The sequence below is a fragment of the Bombyx mori genome, chromosome 24 (genome assembly GCF_030269925.1).
Source record: "Bombyx mori chromosome 24, ASM3026992v2".
NCBI classification, from domain to species: domain Eukaryota; kingdom Metazoa; phylum Arthropoda; class Insecta; order Lepidoptera; family Bombycidae; genus Bombyx; species Bombyx mori.
The window spans coordinates 3,854,655-3,879,787 of NC_085130.1; the positions used below are offsets into that span (position 1 = coordinate 3,854,655).

The 25,133-nt window shown below is 36.3% G+C and overlaps 2 protein-coding genes across 7 annotated transcripts in view; both read right to left on the bottom strand.

Moving 5' to 3' along the window:
• Window positions 1-399: 399 nt before the first annotated feature.
• On the bottom strand, window positions 400-3,376 carry LOC101737193 (uncharacterized). Its single transcript, XM_004924846.5, has 2 exons — window positions 1,928-3,376; window positions 400-1,607 (listed from the first exon to the last, which is right to left on the bottom strand). Exons 1-2 carry the CDS (start codon window positions 3,050-3,052, stop codon window positions 1,494-1,496), a joined length of 1,239 nt encoding a protein of 412 aa, XP_004924903.2. The 5' UTR covers window positions 3,053-3,376; the 3' UTR covers window positions 400-1,493.
• A 2,212-nt stretch (window positions 3,377-5,588) lies between these two features.
• Gklp (glycerol kinase-like protein) overlaps window positions 5,589-25,133 on the bottom strand; it is a 53,002-nt gene continuing 33,457 nt past the window's right edge. For 3 of the 6 annotated variants that reach the window (XM_038019598.2, XM_038019597.2, XM_038019596.2), the window contains exons 5-13: window positions 24,394-24,611; window positions 23,247-23,356; window positions 22,809-22,914; window positions 21,118-21,310; window positions 19,034-19,211; window positions 18,141-18,221; window positions 17,512-17,636; window positions 16,195-16,332; window positions 9,932-13,563 (exon numbers count right to left, since the gene is read on the bottom strand). In XM_038019598.2, coding sequence (XP_037875526.1) covers window positions 12,947-13,563; window positions 16,195-16,332; window positions 17,512-17,636; window positions 18,141-18,221; window positions 19,034-19,211; window positions 21,118-21,310; window positions 22,809-22,914; window positions 23,247-23,356; window positions 24,394-24,611 — 1,766 coding nt within the window. In that variant the 3' untranslated portion in view covers window positions 9,932-12,946. 6 annotated transcript variants of the gene reach the window in all.

Sequence of the window (25,133 nt, forward strand, 5' to 3'; positions counted from 1 at the left end):
CCAACGTATTACAATGAAACCATGAGCATTTTTTAGCATAATTCGTATATATTAAGTAACAAACGTGCGGCTGCTACTTGTAAAACGCACGTTAAAAAGATATTGGTATATAAATGTTGTATAAAAATTTTCAAAAGTTATTATTCTGTTCTGCTAACCCTACAACACGTTTCGTGTTTTATGTTACAATCAAATTTTACAATGGATATTTTTCTTTATGAGACCGAGCGTTAAGAAAAATAAAACGTATCTTTCTTTGGATTCGAAGAATAAAATTTACAAATTTGTTGTTTACGGTTTGAATGCGGCTATTGTCAGACACGATAAGTCGCAAAATTATGAGCGACATTATTTTAGGACCAATTCGAGGCAAAGCATTACCCTGAATAAAAAATCAACTATAACAAAAAAACATTTATTCAACAATAAATAATTTACGAGCTAATCTACTTGAATACACTCAACTGGGTGTACACCGTGTTTGTAATTAGCTTTCACGATTCAGATTAATGTATTACATTTTCTCTTTTACGTATCTTGTTACTAGCATTTCTCCTGGTAATGATTAGAAAAAATGTTTCCCATTTTTTTATATATATATCACACCCTTAGTAGCACACTACATATTAGCCAATCTTAAATCTTAGGTATCGGCAATAAGTTATTCCATCGTTGAGATAGTGGACGCTTTCTAGTCCTGAGAAAGGATACCTATATACCTATACTATCTTCTGATTTTGTAATATTAAATCCAAATTGTTCCCTTCTCGACAAACCCTATAGTGTGCTTAGTGCGAGTTTTTTAACGTTCTCGATAGCGTAAAAGTTAACTGAGATTTGTATGGAGTTGGAACGTGTGCCTACGTTTGCCGCTAGGGGCGCTGTTCCCACTGTACAAGCAGCCACTCTAAGTACCGCGCAGTGGACTCGCCTAAGTATATACTGAAAGCAGATGACGTCTTATCGTTCTAACAAAATCGGTCAGTGTAAAGTAAGGAGCTGGTCATTACTGTATTTTACAGTACTTTTGGGGGGGGGTCTATGTTACTAAACGGTACCAAACCAAAACTGATATAATTTGGGTAAAAATCTACAGAATTGATGCTGTATTCTATGGCTAGCAGAATAAAAGCTGATATAAAGATTTTTTTTGCTAGGACACATTCATTGATATGAGATATTATACCAAATTAGAAAAATAAAACAATTATGTTCTTTGACATCACTCTTCATACTGTATTAATAACCCTTATTGGGCTAACAATAAGGAGCCTCATGAAGATTATTAATAAAAACGATTATGACATCAATCACAGTAGTAACAGCATGGACGTGTTATTTATGTAATAATTTAGAATTATTAATTATTAAAAACATTTCCGTGAACTCTTCTTCACACCAAGTGAACTATAAACGCATAGGCTGATTAACAACAGCAAAAATATGCCAACATGTATTGTGAGACATTGATCCTGATTTAATAATGTTTATTATTAAGAAATGGCTTTTAGAGACGGTATTCCAACACGTAATCTATCCCGTAGCCTCAACATACGCTTGTACATTTGTAACTTGTTCATTTCGAATGAAGTTTTATTTTCTTTTTCCTGTAAAAGAAAATTAGAAATATAGAACTATGCAAATCAACTATGTATGCAATTCCTAATTTGTACCAACTTACTAATGTTAAAAAGTTTATTCTTAATATTATTATTTATGAAAAGGCAAATGTTAGAAGTAATAATTACCGGTTTCATTAAATTTCTAGTTGTTTTGTAAATGAGTATGGGGCATTCAGCATGGCTTGCAGCACATTAGCAAGGGCATGAGCATTGCCAAGGCACTGCTTATCTAACTAAATATTGGTTGTGCCTAAAGTTTTCACATACAATTTTTACCAAAGGCCAGATCCATCCTCAATACTTACATAAGGAAAGAAATCTATTTCCAACAACAGAATCTCAAAGAATGTTGCAGCCACAATAACTGGTCCAGACTTTCTTTCACACACATCCAATTGCACAGCAAACTTTCCGTCTGGTAACTCTGATAGTTTCTCGAATATCGGCTTTGTGGCCTTCTTTTGACTGGACAACCGATATAACAAGATTTCTCCAGCTCTTGTACCAATCAAAACAAAGTCTCCATAAAAGAATAGGGCTGTGATCGGTGGAAAATCCAAATATAAATGTCGGTATTTGTCTGTTTCAATCTTGAATAAATTTCTTGAGTAACATACAAAGTTTTTATCATTAATTGGACATATATGTTTTATTTGTTTTATCCATTCTGGGGGGCAGTTTAAAGGTCTCACATTGACAGTGAGATCTTTAGATATGTTTACTATTTTACCGCAGTCTGTAAATACATGAATCGTACAATCGCTGTACTGCAATGCTTTGATATCATAATTACAGTGCAAAATCAATTTTGATGATAAATTATGAAAACTTAAATCACATTTGTATATGTCCCGGTTATTGTAGAAATACAGTTCCTCTCCGTGTAGTACGAAATCATCAGCATAGAAGAACGCTTCAGACATATTTTCTTGATCTTCAACGGTTTTCTGAACAAAGATACCGGACTTCACTAATACAACACTGACATGGTCGTTGTTTGCTATTTTAAGGCAGTTCCTCTCTGGAACCGCGACAGGTATATACTTTAAGTTATTCATATCGTACAGCACTACTCCTCTAGTGTCTTTTAGGGGTAGTACTCCGTAATCGATGCCTAGGGCATGGGATTTATCATTCAAACTGAATTTGTAGAATTCACGAATATTTATCTCGTACGACATAACATTCGACCAAGTTTTAATATTTTTATATAAATGATACCATCTCGTGTCATTTCCGCAACGTTTTCTGGCGATCCTCGAGGGATACTTGTATTCTTTTCTGCAAATTTTTTCCCATAGCAAATCCACATCGTCTATAATTTCTTTCCATTTTTTACACACTCTCCGACACTTACCTAGGGTCGTGCCATCAGTTTTAACTAGTATTTCTACGAGAGTTTCTACTGGTAGACAGTGTATATCAGTCATTTCCTTTAATAAAAACTCAAGTATGAGTCTCAGTGAAGAGCTTTTTTAGAAAACGGTAACATATTTTCACAATTATATTTTATATACGTACAATGTTTATAGCACCTAAGTACTGCGTTATTAGGTAATTGATTGTTTTTTCTAAATCATATTTCAATGTTTACAATTTTATCATTTGACCGATAGACTCGTGATTTTGACGTTCATTGTCAAAATGTTGGTAGTTCTGATTTAATTCGTTCTGAAACTTAATCCGACGACTATCACTGTAACCCAGTTTCATACTTCAATGTCGTAACCATACTTTGCTAATTACTTTTCTAATTGCTAATAATCTTCAACATTGACAGCTATTATGAGATTTTTATAGTTGACTAGCTGACCCGGCAAACGTTGTGTTGCCTTAAATAAGATTTCTAGGGAAATTCTACTGTAGAAAAAAAAACCTCATTTAACCACATAATACCTCATTATAAACAAAAAAAAAAATATCCAAAAAATAAAAATAAAAAATAAATGTTTGGGGTGGACAACCCGTTTCACTTAGGGGTATGAAAAATAGATAGTAGCCGATTCTCAGACCTACTGAACATACTATTGATACACAAATAAAACCAAAAAAACATGGCTGAAAAAGGTATAGTATTGTATAGCTCTCAAATATATTAAGTGTATAATCTATGATGTATAGTGAGTAAGTAAGACAGGAGACCGGCTTCGTCCTCATCCCTACTACGTGATGTTTGCTGGATGAGTGGTGACTCCTGGCGGGGATCAATTGATAGTTGATTAGTAGTAGACCGGCGAGGGCGGGAGATCAAATTCAATTTAAAAAAAAACATAATTAAAGGAACTTGAAATTATAAACTCTGAATAAGAATTTATCGTCCTACAATTATAATATTTGATTGCCATCTTGCAACCCTATTGCCGATCTGTGCATAGAATAAAAAAAATATTAATCGGGATGGAAAAATAGGGGTTGATCGTATAAGAGTGAAAATTGAGAGTAATATGGCTTTTTTATTTTAAGTCATGACAAAATAAAATAAAAATCTTGCGAAAAAATTAAAGTTTATAATTAACAATAATAGGGGTTGATCATAGAGGGATGAAAAATTTAGAGTAACATCAGATTTTTTATTTTAATTCATGACAAAATAAAAATAAAAATGAAAATCTTGCCAAAAAAATTAAACATTATAATTAACAAATAAAAAATAGGCGTTGATCGTAGAGGGGTGAAAATTTCAGAGTAATATAATTTTTTTTATTCTACGTCATGACAAAATAAAAACAAAATTCTCGCAAAACATTTTTAAGTTTTTAATTAGCAAATAAAAAATAAGGGTTGATCGTAGAGGGGTGAAAATTTAGGGTTGTATGTATTTTTGTACGTTGTATCATAAAAAAATAGAAATTAAAAATTTTGTCTAAAAAATAAAAAATAAAATTTAGGGGTGGACTACCCCTAATATTTAGGGGGATGAAAAATAGATGTTGGCCGATTCTCATAGATACTGGATAAGCACAAAAAATTTCATCAAAATCGGTCAAGCCGTTTCGGAGGAGTATGGCAACGAAAACTGTGACACGAGAATTTTATATATTAGATATTCTTTTTCTAAAAATAAATAAGATTTAATGATTCTGTCTAATTACTTTTCCAATTGCGAATAATCTTCAACATTGACAGCTAGGTACTGTGAGATTTTTATACTTGATATTCTTTTTCTCAAAATAAATAGGATTTAATGATTCTTTCTAATTACTTTTCTAATTGGTAATAATCTTCAATATTGACAGCTATTATGAGATTTTTATAATTGATTTTTGTTTTCTAAAAATAAATAGGATTTAATGATTGTGCCTCCACAGCCGTGGGAACTTTCCAAAACGGACCGCTAACAATCGAAGAGTTAAATCCCGGAACAAGCATCGCACTCTAAAAAACTCACTTTAGAACAAGATTTGATCCAGCTACAAATTACACAGCGACTGTCATCTAAAATTGGAACAGTGGTTATCTAAAATTAGAGGGAAGATGCAAGCCTCAAGAGACCGCGCTGTAGCCTCGAACCATTCCGATCGCGTGCTCTATGTATCACAAATCCCTGTAACCAGTGTGCTTAGTGCGAGTTTTTTAACGTTCTCGATAGCGTAAAAGTTAGCGCAATTTTGTATGCAGTTGGAACAGCGCCCGTAGGCAAACGATCCCATTCCATACAAATATGAGTTAACTTTTACGTTATCGAAAACGTTAAAAAACTCGCACTAAGCACACTGATGGTTTGTCGAATGTGTAGCATCATAACCCACCTTTTCACCATCAAAAACGGCGCTAAACCAAACATTGTATCTCTTTAAATTCTAGTATCTCTTTGATGTTAGACACTTTCATTTGTTTGTACCTGTGTTCTAGTTTTAAAAGTTTAAATTCTGACTTTGGACATTAAGATTCCGTGTCCTCTCTTCCATCACCGGCTTAAAGGCTTATAAAGGCGTATGTGACAAACAAAAAAAAAACAACAGACAATAAACCCATCAAACAATATTTATTTCATTACAACATTTAGATTACACAATTAATATAATTGAATTAACACGAATAGGAATCATCATACAGAAATGGTACTGATCATTCATAGAGGAAAATAAAACGTCTCTCTTGGATCAAAATAAAGATGACCCGCAAAATTATTGTAACTTCTCCATCATGTATGATCTCATTTCTTTAGGTTTTAGTATGTCTTTTAACAAATCACATGAAATAAATAAATCAAGAAAAACGAAATTTCTGATTCACAAGTCAACGTAATAAAATTAGCGTAAAAAAATCTGTTGCATCAACAATTTTAAATTAGTTAGTTTTATGTCATAAATATGCGTCAATTCACTACACAGCAAAATTTTATTTCCCTATATTGGTATGTTTGACTATGTAGAACTGGCCTCAAATTATATAAACTTTAACTTACGTCATCTGCAAAATTACACATAACCCCACTTAATTTCAATACAACCATTACAATGTCGATAATAAATAAAACCCCAAAAAAAACATACATTAACATTCACTCAATCAATTTGGAAGCATTAATTTCAGTCGGCAAGTAATCGCAAAAATTTTAAGTACCTACTTAGAAAACGAATTAAATATTTTTCTAAATTTCTGCAGGCGATTGAAAGAGTAAAAAACATTTTAAACGAACAAATAAATAGGTATGCAAAAACAAAACATTTAAGTGCCATTTTCTCCACTGTTTCTCAAATTATTTCCTTTCTTTTAGTAGCTAGTACTTATGTACTACTAAAACTACTTTTACGGTTTTATAGTATTTCAGACGATTATTTTATAAGTTTTCGTGGTCACGAAAGACTTATACGGTCGAAAATAATATGATGACAGTAAAAAAAAACGCAAGGTTGTGCCGTAAAAGTATTGGTGGTAGTAAGGTCGCTACCGTTAAATAATTATTTTTATAATCAGGTAATCACGATTATTTGTCACAAAAAAACAAAACACGTAAAATAAACGAACAACGTAAAATGTAACTATAAAAGTATAAAAATGCAAAAAAAATAAAAATGAGATTGAATAAAAATGATTTTCGTTTGATCAAAATATTTGGTGTTTATGTCTATTCGTGATCGGATACAGTTAAAAATGACACATATAGACATCTCACTGTAGACATCTCAGACTGGATAAATTCAAATGGAGGCCCAAGTGAGGATATGTCAGTCTCAAAGCGACATCTGGTGGTCACCGATTAGCTCAATAAAACCTACATATAAATGTATTAATTAATACATATTACAATAAAAATTATAAAATTCATCCATGATTGCAGTTTATAAATTATACTTAAAACCTAATCTGGCCCACTGAATAATGTTGCCAAGTTTTACCAAAAAATTGCCTGAAACTGTTACCAGCTATTTTATTTTAAAATGTTATCAAGAGACGATTATTTAGGCAAAAAAATTACAATTTTTTTAGACGCGATTCCTAAGTCACGAACAAACTTTACTTTCACAGTGACAAGAAAAAGATTTGGTCATTTCTTTTTTTTAAATATTAAACTGGGATGTGTTGCTTGTTTTACGAATGATTTTATGCATTTGACAAATCGATAAAAATGCCCCTTTTTTATTTGTACAATTACGTCACGCCCTCAGTGCGGTCATAAGCCGCAATGTCTTTTTGTTGTATGACAAAATAGTTTGTAAGTTTTTTTTCTGAACGAATTTATGAATATCAGACTTAGATTTCCGAGATACTGTATTTAAGTTTTTTCTGAAAGTACTTATAGTTTCAATTACAAAGATCTTTATATTTTCCTTATAGCTAGACGTGTAAGTGTCGATTTTGAAAAAACTTACATACTAATCCATTTAAGGGTATTTTGCAGAAATGAGAGCTGAATCTTATGCAAGATCAACATATATGATATAAGAGAAAGTAATATGTAATATCAAGCAACATTGAATTCACTTTTTGCATCACAAATTATTTTTCTTATCAATGAAAGAGTAAATTTAAAATGAGCTTATAACGAATAAAATTTACATTTTGCATGTAAAAAAAAGAGTAACAAGGAGTAGTTAGTAACTTATCAACACCGTAACAATTATCACATTGAAGTATAGCTGAAAATTCACTTATCGCTTACGACTTAACATATAAGAATTTTACTAATCAATTTCACTTATCAACTACGTGCTTCGTTTAAAATCGACGAGGCGACTAGCATCGTAAAGCTCCCTATGAGGTACAAAGCTGCGGGTATCGACGATAGGAGCTTATACCTTTCCTCTGTAAAGAAAATACGAATTATCATTGTCAAGTTTTGTCTAACCAAAAAATTATGAATATTATGAATCGACTTATCCATTACGCTTCCTTCAAATAGCAGTATTGGTTAATGTATCTATAAAATATGTCTTTTTTATTGCTTTGATGGGTGGACGAGCTCACAGCCCACCTGGTGTTAAGTGGTTACTGGAGCCCATAGACATGTACAGCATAAATGCGCCACCCACCTTGAGATATAAGTTGTAAGGTCTCAGTATAGTTACAGCGGCTGCCCCACCCTTCAAACCGAAACGCATTACTGCTTCACGGCAGAAACAGCCGGGGTGGTGGTACCTACCCGTGCGAGCTCACAAAAGGTCCTACCACCAGTTACAAATTAAAATCGAAACTTGAAAAATAATGCGTGCTATATTATTATGTCTACATAACTATTGTCTATATGTGTTGTCTATATAGATGTCCGCTTCCATAATTCGTATTTAATTTATTCGTATTAGAATTTAGTGTTTAAATTCTCGTCTCTCGTATGAATTTAATTTTTTCTGGTTTTGCTCAACAATAAACAAATATTTTAACGAAAATATTGTATTTTAAAGACAAATTGCAGACAAACACATCTCGTTAATACTGAGAGCAAGTATTTCTAAATACGTAAACAAATTGCATCTTATTATTATTATTATGGTGATATTTTACTACAACTATGAGCATTAGTAATTATATTACTACAGTGTGCTTAGTGTGAATTTTTTAACGTTACCGATAGCGTAAAAGTTAATTTACATTTGTATGGAGTTGGAACTTTTGCCTACGTTTGCCGCTAGGGGCGCTGTTCCAACTGCATACAAATTTGAGTTAACTTTTACGCTATCGAGAACGTTAAAAAACTCGCACTAAGCTCACTGATATTTTCAACCTCAATAAACTAGTCTGTATTTAAAGAGCACGCCTCGGATTAATTCTCACTTAAAATCCAAACAATGAAGGAATTAACAAAGATTCGTGACTAGAAAACTTTAGTCTTTTAGAAATTATGAAGATTGATATGGTTTTTGGAACGAAGTTCCTTATGGGACGATGCGGAGGGGTACCCTAACCGGGAAAAAACGTCCGTAACGTAAGATTTTTATTATTTAGTCTTTGTATAATGGCTATACAGTGTCTAATGTATAGTCTACGTGATTACGGTTATTATTATTATTATTCATATAAATAGCTGTTTCTTTGTATATTATTATTATATATTTTTTAATAAATCATTATGAATAAAATAAAGTAGATAATTTTGTAGTCGTTTTTATTTTTATTTTTATCAAAAAAAAATCATAATAAAAAATGTATACCCGAATAATTATTTTCTTTATATCTCGAATAGAACTTGAAATTAATATTGTTATAATAAGGAACTTCGTTCCTATCCGGTGTCAAGCGACACCACACATCTTTTTTGTTTTTGTAATCAGAATGAGAATACACTACGCTACCGTAAAACTGATCCAATGATTATAGAACATGGGTGAATCCTTGAATGAATAATTAATTAAGCACATCAAGGATCTCATTAGTTTTGTCCTGTGCTGTACATTGTAACATCATCTACATATATCTAACAAGTACGAAGGTAGAATTTCTATATGGTTAGTGACATATCGTCCCAATGAATTGTCACATCTTTAAATTTAATTTTAATTTTATACTATGTTTCAGTATGTGTTGTTAATTTGTCTATTGTGTTGTAAATGAATCTACGAGTGTTTTCGTGTCTTTTTTTTTATTTCTGACTTTTCAAATTTGCGTTCACGCTTTGTTTGTGAATTGTTTTAAAATTATACAAAACATTATGATTCAATTCAATTCCATTTACCACTTGATAGAAGCAATCGTTCGTATTCAGAGGGATATAGGGAGCGAAGTGTTAAAATAGACGCCAATTCTCATTCCAAAACTGCTAAGTAGATACGCACGCTTTATCCATGCAAACATTCACAACCAATTACACTGGTCTTTATATATTTAATGACTCATGCAACGCATGCCAGGAGAAAAAAAAATAGGCCTGATTCAAGATAAATAACCATTTTATTCGACAAACATACTACCAGTCTTATTTTAATGTTAGTAAAGTTGAAAATACATTCTTAAGGGGAGAATTAGAAAAAAATAAATAGTTACAACAGAAATATATCAAGGAAAAGCAATGTCAAAGAAAAAAAAAGTAGAATACATTACAACAAAATATGTAGACAATTATTTCAAAATACATTATATAGACAGTAAATTAACAATTCATGTATGTATTTATTTGCAAAACAATATACATTTAAGATACTTAGCTTTTTTTAACATAATCTTATTTAAAATAAATTATGCTTTAGTTATAAAAAAATAGTACAATCCTTAACAAAAATACTTAATTTGATGTTGTTGTCTATTTCTTTTTAAACAAGCAATGTATGACCGAATCCCATGTGATTAGTGATGATAAGCTTAATACTAGTAAATTAAATCTGAATTAGAATTCTCCATTTCTTGTTCTTTATTTTTATTCCCTTAAAAACGTTTTAAGCTTAAATACGCAGTCCTTCTATAATCTGCACGTAATTTCCCTAAGAAAAATGTGGTCGTATGTAGCACGCAATGGAACAACATATATCTTAACCTTTCCATCTTAAGCGATTATTTGCAATTCGATTGGTTCTTTCGAAAAACAAAACACTAACGAACCGAGCATCAATAGCATTTCGTTCAAAAGTTATCAACACTCAAAATTTATCTACTGAATATACTTAATAGTTTTTATTGTGTACAACAAAAAAACAAACAAAAAAAGTCAAATTCGTTAATTTATTTTTGACTTTCATATTCGCTTATTAGAATGTAAATTGACTAAAGTTAATCAAGGTGCGGCAGAAAGTAAGTACTGGGATAATAAATATATAAATAACTGGGAACAAATCACGCACGGTCATCCGGTTCCGAATTAGGATTCCCTGTATTTTGGATACCTAAGATTGACATATGTATATCGTGTAATAAAAATCAAACCCGCAAAATTATAATTTGCGTAATTACTGGTGGTAGGACATCTTGTGAGTGCGCACGGGTAGGTGCCACTGCCCCGCCTATTTCTGCCGTAATGCGTTTCGTTTTGAAGAGTGGGACAGCCGTTGTTACTATACTGAGACCTTAGAACTTATATCTCAAGATTGGTGGCGCATTTACGTCGTAGATGTCTATGGGCTCCAGTAACCAGTTAACACCAGGTGGACTGTGAGCTCGTACACTAATAAGCAATAAAAGAAAAATAAAAAAAATGTATATACGTTTAAATTATATACACATATACATAGTAGACACCCAGACAATGAGCAAACAAACGTGTTCAACACACAATGTTTGCCCGACGCGGGATTCGAACCCACGACCCTCGGCGCAACAGTCAGACCCGCTAACTATTGCACCACCGAGTCAGTCAAGTATTTCAACTACATCGTTAATTAAATCAAACTGGCACGCAGATCTGGGTATAAGGAAATAAACCCTCTACCGATAGTTACATTTGAAGGTAATATCTAATTCGATCAATTTCGATCCCCAAGAAAACTATATTTTTTTCTTTTTGTCAGACTTTGGGGCGTTTTCATCAGAGCAGGTAGTGGGGGAAGAGGTCGACCGAAGAAGACATGGTAGGGTGTGTGAATGACGATATGAGAGAGAGAGAGAGGAGTGAGTGTTGAGATGGCGGCTGATAGAAGAGAATGGAAGAGAAAAATTAGCTGTGCCTACCCCACCTAGTGGGATATGGTGAGGAAAAAGAGGTGAGCATGAGTTCAGCCAGGAGAGGTGAGAGGATCCGTCCTCATGAAACACAACTAATCGATTAAGTAGCCTTAAAACTTTGAAATCAAATAGATTTTCTACGCCCTCCCCCCCCCCCCAACTTAAGAGGGGTCTTAAGATGAGTTAACTAGATACGGCTTAAAAAAATAATAATCATACATGTCTATAAAAACCTTAGAACCGAATGCGTGTGAAATTTGATGGCCAATGTCAAAAGACCTTATATCTCTATTGCCAATACTAACGAGCCCGGGTCACGTAAGAATGGTCGCCAGATAGAGATAGTGAAGTGCATTATTGTCATAATAATATTTATTACTGGTATCAGATTTAAGTTCATATTCGAGAACTCGAGCTAAAATAAAAATAAAAATTGTCTTTTTTACATAACACGTCTTTAACTAATCGACTTTAAATATAAATTTGTCTTTTAAAACGATTTTAATATAATACTATGCGCGAATAATCGATATACCTATTAAGGTAAATATTAACGTATATTATACTAGATAGACTATTTTTACAATATCGATATTGATATCGATTAATAACGAAGGGTAAATCGAAATTCGCAATTAAAAATACTGATTAGACAAACGCAGTAATGTGCGTTTTATTTGAAGGCAGTATTATTAATTATACCGACTTAAAAAAAAAAAGAGTAGCTTCTCATTTTTTATGTGTTAGCCTCAGAACTTTTGTCGAGGTGAACCGATTTTGACGATTTTTTTATTCGAAAGCCGGTACATCCTCATGTGGTCCCCATTTCAATCGATTCCATTTTAACAATACATTTTTAATGACTTCAAATACTTTGATGATATTCGATTTTTATTGCGTTGATATCGATTTTCTTTTTGGTAATTGTTTTGTGTTATAGGTGTATATAACAGTTTCTTGTATATATATATATATATATATATATACATATTTATTTATGTGGCAAACTGGCGTTAAGCGAACATCTGCAAATAGCTCTTATAGTATATGCTCAGTTTTTTGACTGGACATCAAATTGATGAGCTATACTCGATTTAAAAAAGTATTCTCAATCGCAAGCCACTGCAATAGCGCATCCTTATTAAATTTAGTAAAATTTATTAATACTCTCACGGGATAAAAATGTAATATACATTCAAAAAATAGTATTTGTTTTTAGTCTTTTTTAAAAATACTGTAACGAAACCGATACGATTAACGAATAATCGACTTTTAAAAAGAAAAACAACTAGATCTCACGTCATCGATATATCGGTGAATTTATTGCATATTTTTTTCAAAATTGTCGACGGCTCCCCGGTTTTATTGCTGGCCGTTGAATCTCTAACGTTCGCATTCGATACTAAAACGTTTTCGCCTTTATGAGGTTCGACTAGAATAGGGTTGTCGTCACTATCGAATATGATTTCCGGATCGTTTTCGATTATCTCCTCTATAGTTTTCCAATCGGTCATTATCCTGCGGCGCGTGTCGCAACACCGGCACGTGCCGTAATCGCACTCCTTCTTACTCATAAAATACTCGGCGTCATCCAAAATCGTCCGATCGACTTTAACGTTCTCAACGGGAACCTCAATAGGATAATCGCGGGCCGAATACCGTAGTAAATCGTCGACGTACGCATTAACGCCCTCGTCTAGAATCGCCGTCTCGATACCTAAATCGATTTTACCGTTGTGGTCCTGCGAGTTGTTACGACTATCGATAGACGAAATCGATTCGAGACTCTTTTGGGACGCAACTATGCTCTTTCGTTTCGCCTGACCTGTCATTGTGATCGACTTCTTCGTGGTCGCCCATCCGAGGGAGCGCTGGACGGCCATCTTCCATTTCGTGTATCTGGCATCGCGATCTGTAATAACAATAATAATAATAATAAGAGAAGAATAATGTATAATTAATAAGATTTTAAATAAATATAACATATTACTGGTAGTAGGACGTCTTGTGAGTCCGCGCGGGTAGGTACCACCACCCTGCCTAATTCTGCCGTAAAGCAGTAATGCGTTTCGGTTTGAAGGGTGGGGCAGCCGTTGTAACTATACTGAGATCTTAGAACTTATATCTCAAGGTGGGTGGCGCATTTACGTTGTAGATATCTATGGGCTCCAGTAACCACTTATCACCAGCTCGTCTACCTATGTAAGCAATAAATAAATAAATACATAGATTATAGATAAAGTGAGAGAGAATACACTTTATTGCACACCAAAACACAAATTAGATTAACAAAACAGTCAAAAAGATACGTTGGTACAATAGGTCTTATCGCTAAAACCGATCTCTTCCAGGCAACCGTTTAATTTACAGAAATTCTGGAAAATATAAAAATATACGAGGTATGTTGCGGTGTACTATAAACAATACATTACTATAAAAAATAAATATTACAGATAGATCATAGATTATAATAATAATATCATTCATTTATTTCCCACTTAAAGGTAATGGAAATTAATATTAAAACTTATTTTGTTAGTTTTTGAAAGAGCTGAAGTCTGTACTAGATTCAAGATCTGTATTACTGGTATCCAGGATGCCTGCTTCTTAGGATAGATTCAGTTAGGTTATGTCGTAAGCAGATGTCGCAGGCTAGTGGCGAAAGATCATTAGGTGTTATCATTTCATTAGGACATTATGTGAAGTGTTTTTTTAATTTAGACAGACTAGAGCAGTGGAGCTCACGCCGCGTCTTATGAGGAGTAGTTTTTTTTTTATTGCTTATATGGGTGGACGAGCTCACAGCCCACCTGGTGTTAAGTGGTTACTGGAGCCCATACACATCCACAACGTAAATGCGCCACCCACCTTGAGATATAAGTTCTAAGGTCTCAAGTTTAGTTACAACGGCTGCCCCACCCTTCAAACCGAAACGCATTACTGTTTCACGGCAGAAATAAGCGGTGGCGGTGGTGCCCACCCGCGCGGACTCACAAGAGGTCCTACCACCAGTAAAAATAGTAGTAAAAAACAGAGTAGACACGCCTCAAACGAATTCCGTGAATACTTTTAATTTCGAAATTCGTCTTCGAAGTGGTTTTTAAGTTAAGAGTGCACAACGAATGAATACAATATTAATCTGTCGAGCCGGAGGGTAGTATTAGTATGGCAAGACTTTTTGGCGGGAACGCGAGGAGTGAAATTGTGTGATTAGTTTTATTTTGTCTATTTAGTGTTTCTTCAGGTTTAAATGTGTAATAACGCTGGTTTCTTAACTGTTTAATATTATTATCTGTGAAAGTGCACAAATGTGGGAAAACGAAATAAAGCGTAACTTCTCGGGAAACCTCCAAAAAGTCCACTGAAAAAATCTTAGTAAAATAAACCACCATTTTACTGAGATTATATTTCATCCCAGTTGATTAATGTCTCAAATTAATCATCTTCATTTCATTTCACTCCGTATTATCATTTTTCGTAAAAATAAGAATATAAATTAAAATAAGACATGACTTAAAGGTCTTAGTTACCAGGCCATAAAATTCCTTTAAAAAAAATATTAGTATTTCTAATGTATGACACGGCAATGTAACGCTAACACTGATGTCGGCGTCGCACGAGGTCATTGACCCTGCGTCTCAAATGCATTGAAATTTTGTTATTGATTGCGGTTTTTTTTTGAACGTCAATAATCCACTAGCCGTCCGAGCAATCAATTTACACTCGACATATTTATTTATTGAGTGTTCGTCCGATGAACGATATTCGACCGTAACTATTAACACTCAGGATTTACATTCATTTAAGGTATTAACTATTTACTCTTTTATTGAATTTTCTGACGGCCGTCTGGTGTAGTGGTAAGTGACATGGTCACTACACAAGGGGGTCGCGGGTTCGAATCCCGCCAAGGGAAGATATTTGTATGATAAATATAAATGTCTTTTCCAGGGTTATGGATGTATATTAAATATATGTATGTGTATAATAAAAATCTTATATTTATTTCCGTTATCTGGTACCTGTAACACAAGTTCTTTACGAACTTATCGCGGGACCAGTTAACGTGGCGTGATTGTTATTAAATATTTATTATTATATATTATTATTCTAGTATATTATTATGTATAGTATTTATTATAGTATTTCTAATGTATGACACGGCGATGTAACGCTAACACTGATGTCGGCGTCGCACGAGGTCATTGACCCTGCGTGTCAAACGCCTTTAAATTTTGTTATTGATTGCGGTTTTTTTTGAACGTCAATAATCCACTAGCCATCAATTTACACTCGACATATTTATTTATTGAGTGTTCGTCCGATGAACGATATTCGACCGTAACTATTAACACTTAAGATTTGCATTCAGTTAACATATTAACTATTTACTCTTTTATTGAATTTCCTGACACTTGAATAAAAGAAGAAAATTGAAATTTACTGTTATATCCTTATCCTACTTATATACATATAAATACTGTAAATATAATCTAAGTATTGTTATAAAAATAAATTGAAAAAACAGTGATTATCCTCATACCATCATCGGTCGTGGTCGGCAGGAAGGTGTCGGCGTGGGTGGCGTGATGCTTCCACTTGTCGCAGCTCCACACGCCCACCGAGTGGCCCGCCACGATGCCCACGCCCAGAGCGGACATGTCCCACGACTGGGCGCGCACTGGACAACACAAACAAACAAGTCAGTTATGATGAAATGAGAATACCGGCAATATAGACGAAGTCAATTTAATATGCATTATTGAGAGTATAATAAAATGAGAATATCTATACATATAAATAAAATTGGAGGGTCTGTTTGTAATATTGAAATAACCGCTTTTTACTACATGCATATGAATATATCTACGGTACATACAACAAAATAACATTTTTTACGATTTTTGTCCGTCTGTCTGTTTGATCCAGCTAATCTCTCGAACGGCTGGACCGATTTTGACGAGACTTTCACTGATAGGTAGCTGATGATATAAGGAGTAACTTAGGCTACTTTTTTTGGACTAGCTTCGCCCCGCGGCGTCATCCGCGGTACGACAATAAACGCGAGTAGGTAACATCGCGGGACTCAGCTTTCAATAATGAAATTTAATGTTTCCGAAGCGAAGCGAGGGCGGGTCGCTTGAGAATATCATCAATATAGACGAAGTCAATTATGCATTATTGAGGGTACCTCGAAAAATTACAAGTCAGATCTAAATAAAGAGATACAATTTAAATGGGACCACATGAGACGCGCCAACTTTCAAACAAACAAAATCGGTATATTTTTCATTTGTTTTTTTAATATGTATATTTTTATTTTTTTTATTCCTTAGATGGATAGACGAGCTCACAGCCCACTTGGTGAGAAGTTGTTACCGGAGCCCATAGACATCTACGACGTAAATGCGCCACCCACCTTGAGATATAAGTTCTAAGGTCTCGGTATAGTTACAACGGCTGCCCCACCCTTAAAACCGAAACGCAGTACTGCTTCACGGCAGAAATACGCAAGGTGGTGGAACCTACCCGCGCGGACTCATAAGAGGTCCTACCACCAGTAATTACGCAAATTATAATTTAGCGGGTTTGATTTTTATTAAACGATGTTATTCCTTCATTCATCTAGGAGATTGCATGCAGCAGAGATGCGAATGTTGCGATGGATGTGTGGAGTAACGAAAATTGATAGAATACGAAATGAATATGTTAGAGGAAGTCTGAAAGTGGCACCTGTGACAGAGAAGCTGAGAAGTGCGCGTTTGGGATGGTATGAAGATGTGATGAGATAAAATGAAAATGATGGGCAGGGCAGGACAATGATGATATTATTCCTTCATGGTGGAAGTCGGATACTCACAAACCGGTATACCGGTGAGGTCCGCCTGTAGCTGCATCAGCAGATCGTTCGAGGACATCTTCCCGTCCACGTGGAGCTTCGACAGGGGCATCCCGCAGTCCTTGTTCATCGCTTCCAGGATGTCCCTGTAACGTGACGAGACATTAATCGACCGAGCTGGCGACTCTCGGCTGGTAGTCGATCTCAACAGGACTGATCATTCATCATCATTATCCTGCCCTTCTCCCAGTCACCTGGGGTCGGTGCAACATGTTTTCTCCTTCCATACTCCTCCTATAATTTTCTCGCTCTTTTTTCCCCCTACCTATTCTGATAGCCTTGAGAGGCTATTTCAGCTTCGCCCTAACGTGTAAGTGAGCTCACGGGGCTCAAACCGGAGTGGCCCTAGCAAGAGCTTCTTCGCTCACTCCCCTCTTACACATATCGTCTTTCTATCATTTCTTCTTAGGTCTACCTCTTCCTCTAAAGCCTTCCATATTCATATTTAAAGCTCTCTTACCAAGCCCCATAGTCATTTCATTCATTCATCTCTGTCACTTAGATTAAATTCATATTGCTATGTTCATGGTATTGCACCGGTGACCGGTTATTAGAAAATTAAAAGCACAATTTGTAATAGAAGCACTGACCTAGTCTGAAAGCACACCGCTTCCAATCCGGCCCGTATTATGTGGTTCTTCGTCGTGAAGGCGGTCAGGCCGCAGATTATACTGTAACAGAAAACGACTTCGCTATCCATTGCGGCCTGACAGTGGGAATGGTTACGTTCTTAAGAAGTGTCAAAAGGGACTTCGTAGATTGGAATAGAGTATAGTCAGAAACACAGAAGCTCATAATCCGAAGAGACTTTTTGGCGGGAACGCGTAGAGTGAAGTTGTGTGATTTGTTTTATTTTGTCTATTTAGTGTTTCTTCAGGTTTAAATGTGTAATAACGGTGGTTTATTAACTTTTTAGTATAACTGTGAAAGTGCACAAACGTGGGAAAATGAAACAAAGCCGTTGAACGTAACTTCTCGGGATCCTCCAAAAACCATTTTACTGAGATTATATCCCATATCATATCATCTAATTTCATCTCAGTTCATTAATGTCTCAAATTGATCATCTTCATTCACTAAATATTATCATTTTTCATATGAATAAGAATATACATTTAACGGCCGTCTAGTGTAGTGGTAAGTGACATGGCCACTACACAAGGGGGTCGCGGGTTCGAATCCCGCCAAGGAAAGATATTTATATGATAATTATAAAATGTCTTTTCCAGGGTTATGAATGTATATTAAATATATTATTATGTATGTGTATAATAAAAATCTTACATTTATTTCCGTTATCTGGTACCTGTAACACAAGTTCTTTACGAACTTAGCACGGGACCAGTTATGTGGCGTGATTGTTAGTTAATATTTATTTTTTATTTACATTAAAATAAGGCATGACCTAAAGGTCTTAGTTAGTCATAAAATGCCTTAAAAAAACATAAGTTGAACGCGGAGCCTAGTGCCGTCGCGAACCTACCCTCTGGCGTCCTTCCTCCAATAGGGCGCGTAGAGGCCACTGAAGGCCGGCACGAAGTACACGTCCCCGGTGGAGAACACCTGGCCCGCGATGTGCTCAGTGTCCTGAGACACGTCCCTTATCAGCCTCAGGTTGTCCCTTAGGAACTTCATAGCGCCGCCCGCCACCGCGATCGAACCTAAGGACCGGTTTGTTGCGACGGTTACTTGAGGCGCTATCACTGGTGGTAAGACCTCTTGTGAGTCCGCATAGGTAGGTACCACCATCCAGTCCATTTCTACCGTGAAGCAGTAATGCGTTTCGATTTGAAGGGTGGGGCAGCCGTTGTAACTATACTGAGACCTTAGAACTTACAATATTTCAAGGTGAGTGGCGCATTTACGTTGTAAATGCCGGTAACCACTTTACACCGGGTGGGCTGTGAGCTCGTCCACCCACTTAAGCAATAAAAAAAAAATATATATTTAAAAGTGAAAATATACTTAGTCTGGCCATAAATACTGTTACAATTAAAAATAAACAAAATATTACATTTGAATTTGGAATCTGTCATTTTTATATGATTGCTCATTGAGTTTTCTCATTTTGGCGCCAATACATTGTACAATATTTTGCGATATTAAAATGGAGTGGGGTGATAAAGAGAACCGAATCGCTGTGATTGCATTACACAAAGTAGGTCTGGAGCCAAATGCAATTTTTAAAACTCTCCATACGCTTGGTATTAGCAAAATGTTTGTGTACCGGGCTATTAATAGGTGCAATGAGACCTCCTCTGTTTGTGACAGAAAAAGATCTGGCCGTCCACGTAGTGTTCGTACGAAAAAGGTGGTCAAAGCAGTAAGGGAAAGAATTCGAAGAAATCCTGTCTGAAAGCAAAAGATTTTACCTCGGGAGATGAAGATAGCACCTAGAACCATGTCGCGTATTTTAAAAGATGACTTAGGACTTGCAGCCTATAAGAGACGTACTGGTCATTTCTTAACTGATGATTTAAAAGAGAATAGGGTGGTAAAATCGAAACAACTACTGAAGCGGTACGCAAAGGGAGGTCATAGAAAAATTTTGTTTACGGATGAGAAATTTTTTACAATTGAGCAACATTTTAACAAACAAAATGACCGTATTTATGTTCAAAGCTCTAAGGAAGCTTCCCAATTAGTCGACGGAGTGCAACGTGGGCACTATCCGACTTCAGTGATGGTTTGATGGGGTATTAGCTATGAAGGAGTGACTAAACATACTTTTGTAAAAAAGGTATCAAAACATCGGCACAAGTGTATCAAGATACCATTCTTGAGAAGGTAGTGAAGTTCCTTAACAACACCATGTTCAATAATCAAGAATTGTCCTTCCAGCTAGACTCGGCGCCAGATCATAAAGCTCGATCTACGCAGTCTTCGTTGGAAACGAACGTTTCGGACTTCATCAGAGCTGAAGACTGGCCGTCGTCCAGTCCCGATCTTAATCCGCTGGATTATGATTTATGGTCAGTTTTAGAGAGTACGGCTTGCTCTAAACGCCATGATAATTTGGAGTCCCTAAAGCAATCCGTACGATTGGCAGTGAAAATTTTTCTCATGGAGAGAGTGCGTGCTTCTATTGATAACTGGCCTCAACGTTTAAAGGACTGTATTGCAGCCAATAGAGACCACTTCGAATAAGCTTTTTATACTTTAAATTGTTTTATATTTATGTATTAAACTAACACACTGTAAAAGTACTAAATGTTATTTGCCATAAAAAAAAAAATTGTTTTCCTTTGTAACAGTATTTATGGCCAGACTAAGTATTTTAGTATTATTGGGAGAATTCCCGGAAACTATATTTAATTTTACTACATACTTAACCTGTATTTTTTATTTTTTTTAAATTGAAAACTGAAAATATATTTTTCAGCGGCCCTCAAACTTTTGTAATAAATTGAATTAGCCCGCAAACGTACGTAGTTTGCGACCGCCCTAATGAATTAAATGGAACACCCCGTATACAATTAAAATATTTAAAAATGGAAGACTCCGAACACCCAAATACACCGTGATCAAGTTCACGTTTGAACCCTATAGAAACAACATAAGACTCACCCTCCAATGCGTAAATGGGGGGTTGATCGGGTCCTAATTTATAAGCTATCGTCGTGATCAGACCGTGGGTCGAATTGACCCGTCTGGTTCCGGTGTTGTACAGCAGAAAGCACCCGCTGCGGTAAGTGTTCTTCGCTTGGCCGGCGCTCAAGCAGTTCTGACCCACGAGCGCAGATTGCTGGTTACCTAAAATCTAAAACGAGAGTAAAGGGTCTAGTAGCAGTAAGTTATGGTATCCGTTTGTTTTTATAGCGTATATGGGTGGACGAAATCATAGCCCACCTGGTGTTAAGTGGTTACCGAAGCCCATAGACATTTACCACGTAAATGCGTCACCCACCTTGACATATGAGTTCTAAGGTCTCAGTATAGTTACAACGGCTGTCCCGCCCTTCAAACCGAAACGCATTACTGCTTCGCGGCAGAAATAGGCAGGGTGGTGGTACCTACCCGCGCGGACTCACAATACGTCCTACCACCAGCTAAATATACGTGTATTTTTATTAGTAACTTTCGGACATTTCATGAACTCACACAGATTAGCGTATCCTACTGTCTATTGCTGCCAACGGGTAAGAACAATTAGTTATCAAAAAGATTTAATCTGTTAGTGATAAACGAAAACACAACTTGAATCACCTTTCACAAATACAGTAGTTTACTGGTGGTAGGACCTCTTGTGAGTCCGCACGGGTAGGTACCACCACCCCGCCTATTTCTGCCGTGAAGCAGTAATGCGTTTCGGTTCGAAGGGTGTGGCAGCCGTTGTAACTATACTGAGATCTTAGAACTCATATCTCAAGGTGGGTGGCAGCATTTACGTTGTAGATGTCTATGGGCTCCGCTAACCACTCAATACCAGGAGGAATGTGACCTCGTCCACTGATCTAAGCAATAAAAAATATAGATAACGCAATATGTCAAGCCATGACGTCATTCATAGCCTAATTAAAAAAAATTACTTTATTTAAAACTACAAAGTGATTGGACGTTCTCGCATAAAGCCGACCAAGCAATACAATAATAATATCGTTTATTTGTAATATCGCGTCTTTATTTAAACCGATATTAATGTATACATTTCTCCGAATACTTTAAATCTATAGATTTAGTAAACACAATTAATTGGTTTTAATTAAACAGTATAGGTACTCTTGTATATGTATTTAGGATGGACGATATTCAATAGATAACTAAAGGCGTTGAGTCTCAGTGGCGTAGCGAGGGGGGGCCAAAAGGGGACATCATGCCCCGGGCGCTACTCACAAAGGGGGGGGCCAACCGCCAAACGGTCAAAACAAAAAAAATACTGGATAACTTTTATTTTTATTACAATTGGTTTCTGGATTTTTTTTAATAATTGATGTCTTTTGAATTAATTATAGATGATCATATTACACATTTTAGAATCTAGCCTTGTTTTCTCAACTACATTTTTCGTTCCTAATTGAAACCCTGGCTTGAGCCTATGACTTTATTTATTTTACTTTATTTATTTTTTAATTTGCGAGTATATTTTCGAATTGGCTAAAGAGGTATTGAGCGCCAGTTAAGATCGTTACGTCACTGTTCAGTCTTCATTCTCATGTCTGGAGGCAGTAGGTAGACACCCGGTCACGACATTTACAGCCTCAAACACATCCTCGTGTGGAGTCTGCGAATAACGAAAATACAAAAAAATCTATATTTACCCCTGAAATGGATATGCCGTCGAGAACGGAGCCGTCTCTGACCGTGCCGTACACTTCGGAGCTACTTCTTATCTCCGCCAACGTATCCCGATGGATTCCGAATAGCCTGAAACAAAAAGGCGTCTTTGACTTCCAAGACTCATCCTGGTAGGACCACTTGTTAGTCCGCGCGGGTAGGTACCACCGCCCTGCCTGTTTCTGCCGTGAAGCAGTGATGCGTTTCGGTTCGAAAGGCGGGGCAGCCGTTGTAACTATACTGAGATCTCAGAGCTTATATCTCAAGGTGGGTGGTGGCGCATTTACGTTGTAGATGTCCATGGGCTCCAGTAGCCACTTAACACTAGGTGGGCTGTGAGCTCGTCCATCCATCTAAGCAATAAATAAAAAAGACTGGTAGAACCTCTTGTGAGTCCGCATAAGTAGGAGATAGAACCTCACCGACACAGCACGGGGTCCCAATTCAGGGTCTCCAGATTCATGAGCAAAGTCCTCGAAGCGTTCGTCACGTCGGTCACGTGAAGACCGTCCTGGGGACCGCCGGTTAAATTCTAAAACAAAAAAATACACACATATTACATGGCTAATCTAGTACGGTTAGCAAAAAACAAACGTTTTTTTTTTATTGCATAAATGGATCGACGAGCTCACAGCCCACCTGCACGTAAATGCCGCCATCCACCTTGAGATATGAGTTCTAATGTCTCAGTATAGTTACAGCTGCTGCCCCGCCCTTCAAACCGAAACGCATTACTGCTTCACGGCAGAAATAGACAGAAATAGATCTCATAGGCAAGTCTTAACAAGGAACTACGTACTTAACGCGATTTCACAAAAGACCAACCCATAGACACAGCCCACTGAGTTTCTCGCCGGATCTTCTCAGTGGGTCGCGTTTCCTATCCGGTGGTAGATTCTGCGAAGCACTGCTCTTGCTAGGGCCAGTGTTAGCAAATTCTCTAACAATAGAAAATTCTCTAGAATAGCCCCTTAAGCTACCAGCGAATACGTAGGGGGAAAAAATGTCTACGACGATGAAGAGGTTTACACTCTAATACACAATAGTTGTATAGGGTGTAATATCTACCAGTACCAGCTAGGTACCACCCCTATTTCTGTCGCGAATCATTTCATGAGTTTCGGTTTGAGGGTAGTACAAACTTATTCGTTACAATTCGATGGCGTTATCCAAGAGCGAACCAAGAATTCAACTCATCATTCTTCTGCCCTTCTCCCAGTCACCTGGGGTCGGCGCAACATGTTTTCTCCTTCCATACTCCTCTATCATAATATACTATTTCTTCGCTATATTCCTCTATATTCTACCACATTCATAGTTAACACTCTCTTATCAACCTCATTTTCATTTCGTCTCAACACATGTCCATTATTGTCCATACCATTCCAAACGCGCACTTCTCAGCTTCTCTGTCACAGGTGCCACTTTCAGACTTCCTCTAACATATTCATTCCGTATTCTATCCATTCTCGTTACTCCACGCATCTATCGCAACATTCGCATCTCTGCTGCACGCAATCACCTTTCATCCGCCGTTCTTTCATCCGTCGAACCAAGAATCCAACTCACCCACAGAATCCACGAGTCCACAGTGCCGAATAGCAATCGCTTATCTCTACTCGCTCGTCTGACTGCCTTCACGTTGTCCTTCAACCAGCGCATCTTCAGCGCGCTGAAGTAAGGCGATATCGGTAGACCGCAGATGTTCTTCAGATAATTCTTATTCCGGTCCGGCACTTTGGCTAGGATCGCGTCTACCGTGCTATCGGTACGTATGTCGTTCCAGGCTGTTTTTCAGAATTTTGATTGAAATAAATTACGCGAAACCAATCTTTAGACTAACGTAAATAAAGTACAATATCCTCCAGACAACCTCAAAACTTTAGCTATTGGCTCCGGCGACCACTTTAACCAAGGTATCTAAAGGCAGTAACTAAAAAAATGCTATCTAGATCTCACATTTCAAGACGCAACCGAAGAGAGCCGTGTACCAATCTTTGAATATTAAAATATTGAAATAAATTAATTAAATTGTGGTTGGCACTAATGGCACAACGGTATCCACGCTTAAAGGCTTCGTCAAACAGAACTTAAAACTTAGCGCGCGTCAGAGAGCTAAGCTGACGGCTATGACGCTATGACGCCGAGACGTATTGTAGTACTATGATAATATACTGTCAAACAGAGCCAGCGCTAGCGGTACGCAGCGCTCTGTCGCGGCGTTAGGACGTTTCGACGTTAGGCGTTGTAATTTTTTACAAATTTTATTTTAGCGTCCGAGTGAATGTGTATTAAAATACTGGATAATG

Coding starts and splice junctions, on each gene's coding strand:
- LOC101737193 (XM_004924846.5), bottom strand. CDS start 3,052: ATGACTGATATACACTGTCTACCAGTAGAAACTCTCGTAGAAATACTA. Junction 1,608..1,927: donor AAATAGATTTCTTTCCTTAT/GTAAGTATTGAG, acceptor TTTCTTTTACAG/GAAAAAGAAAATAAAACTTC.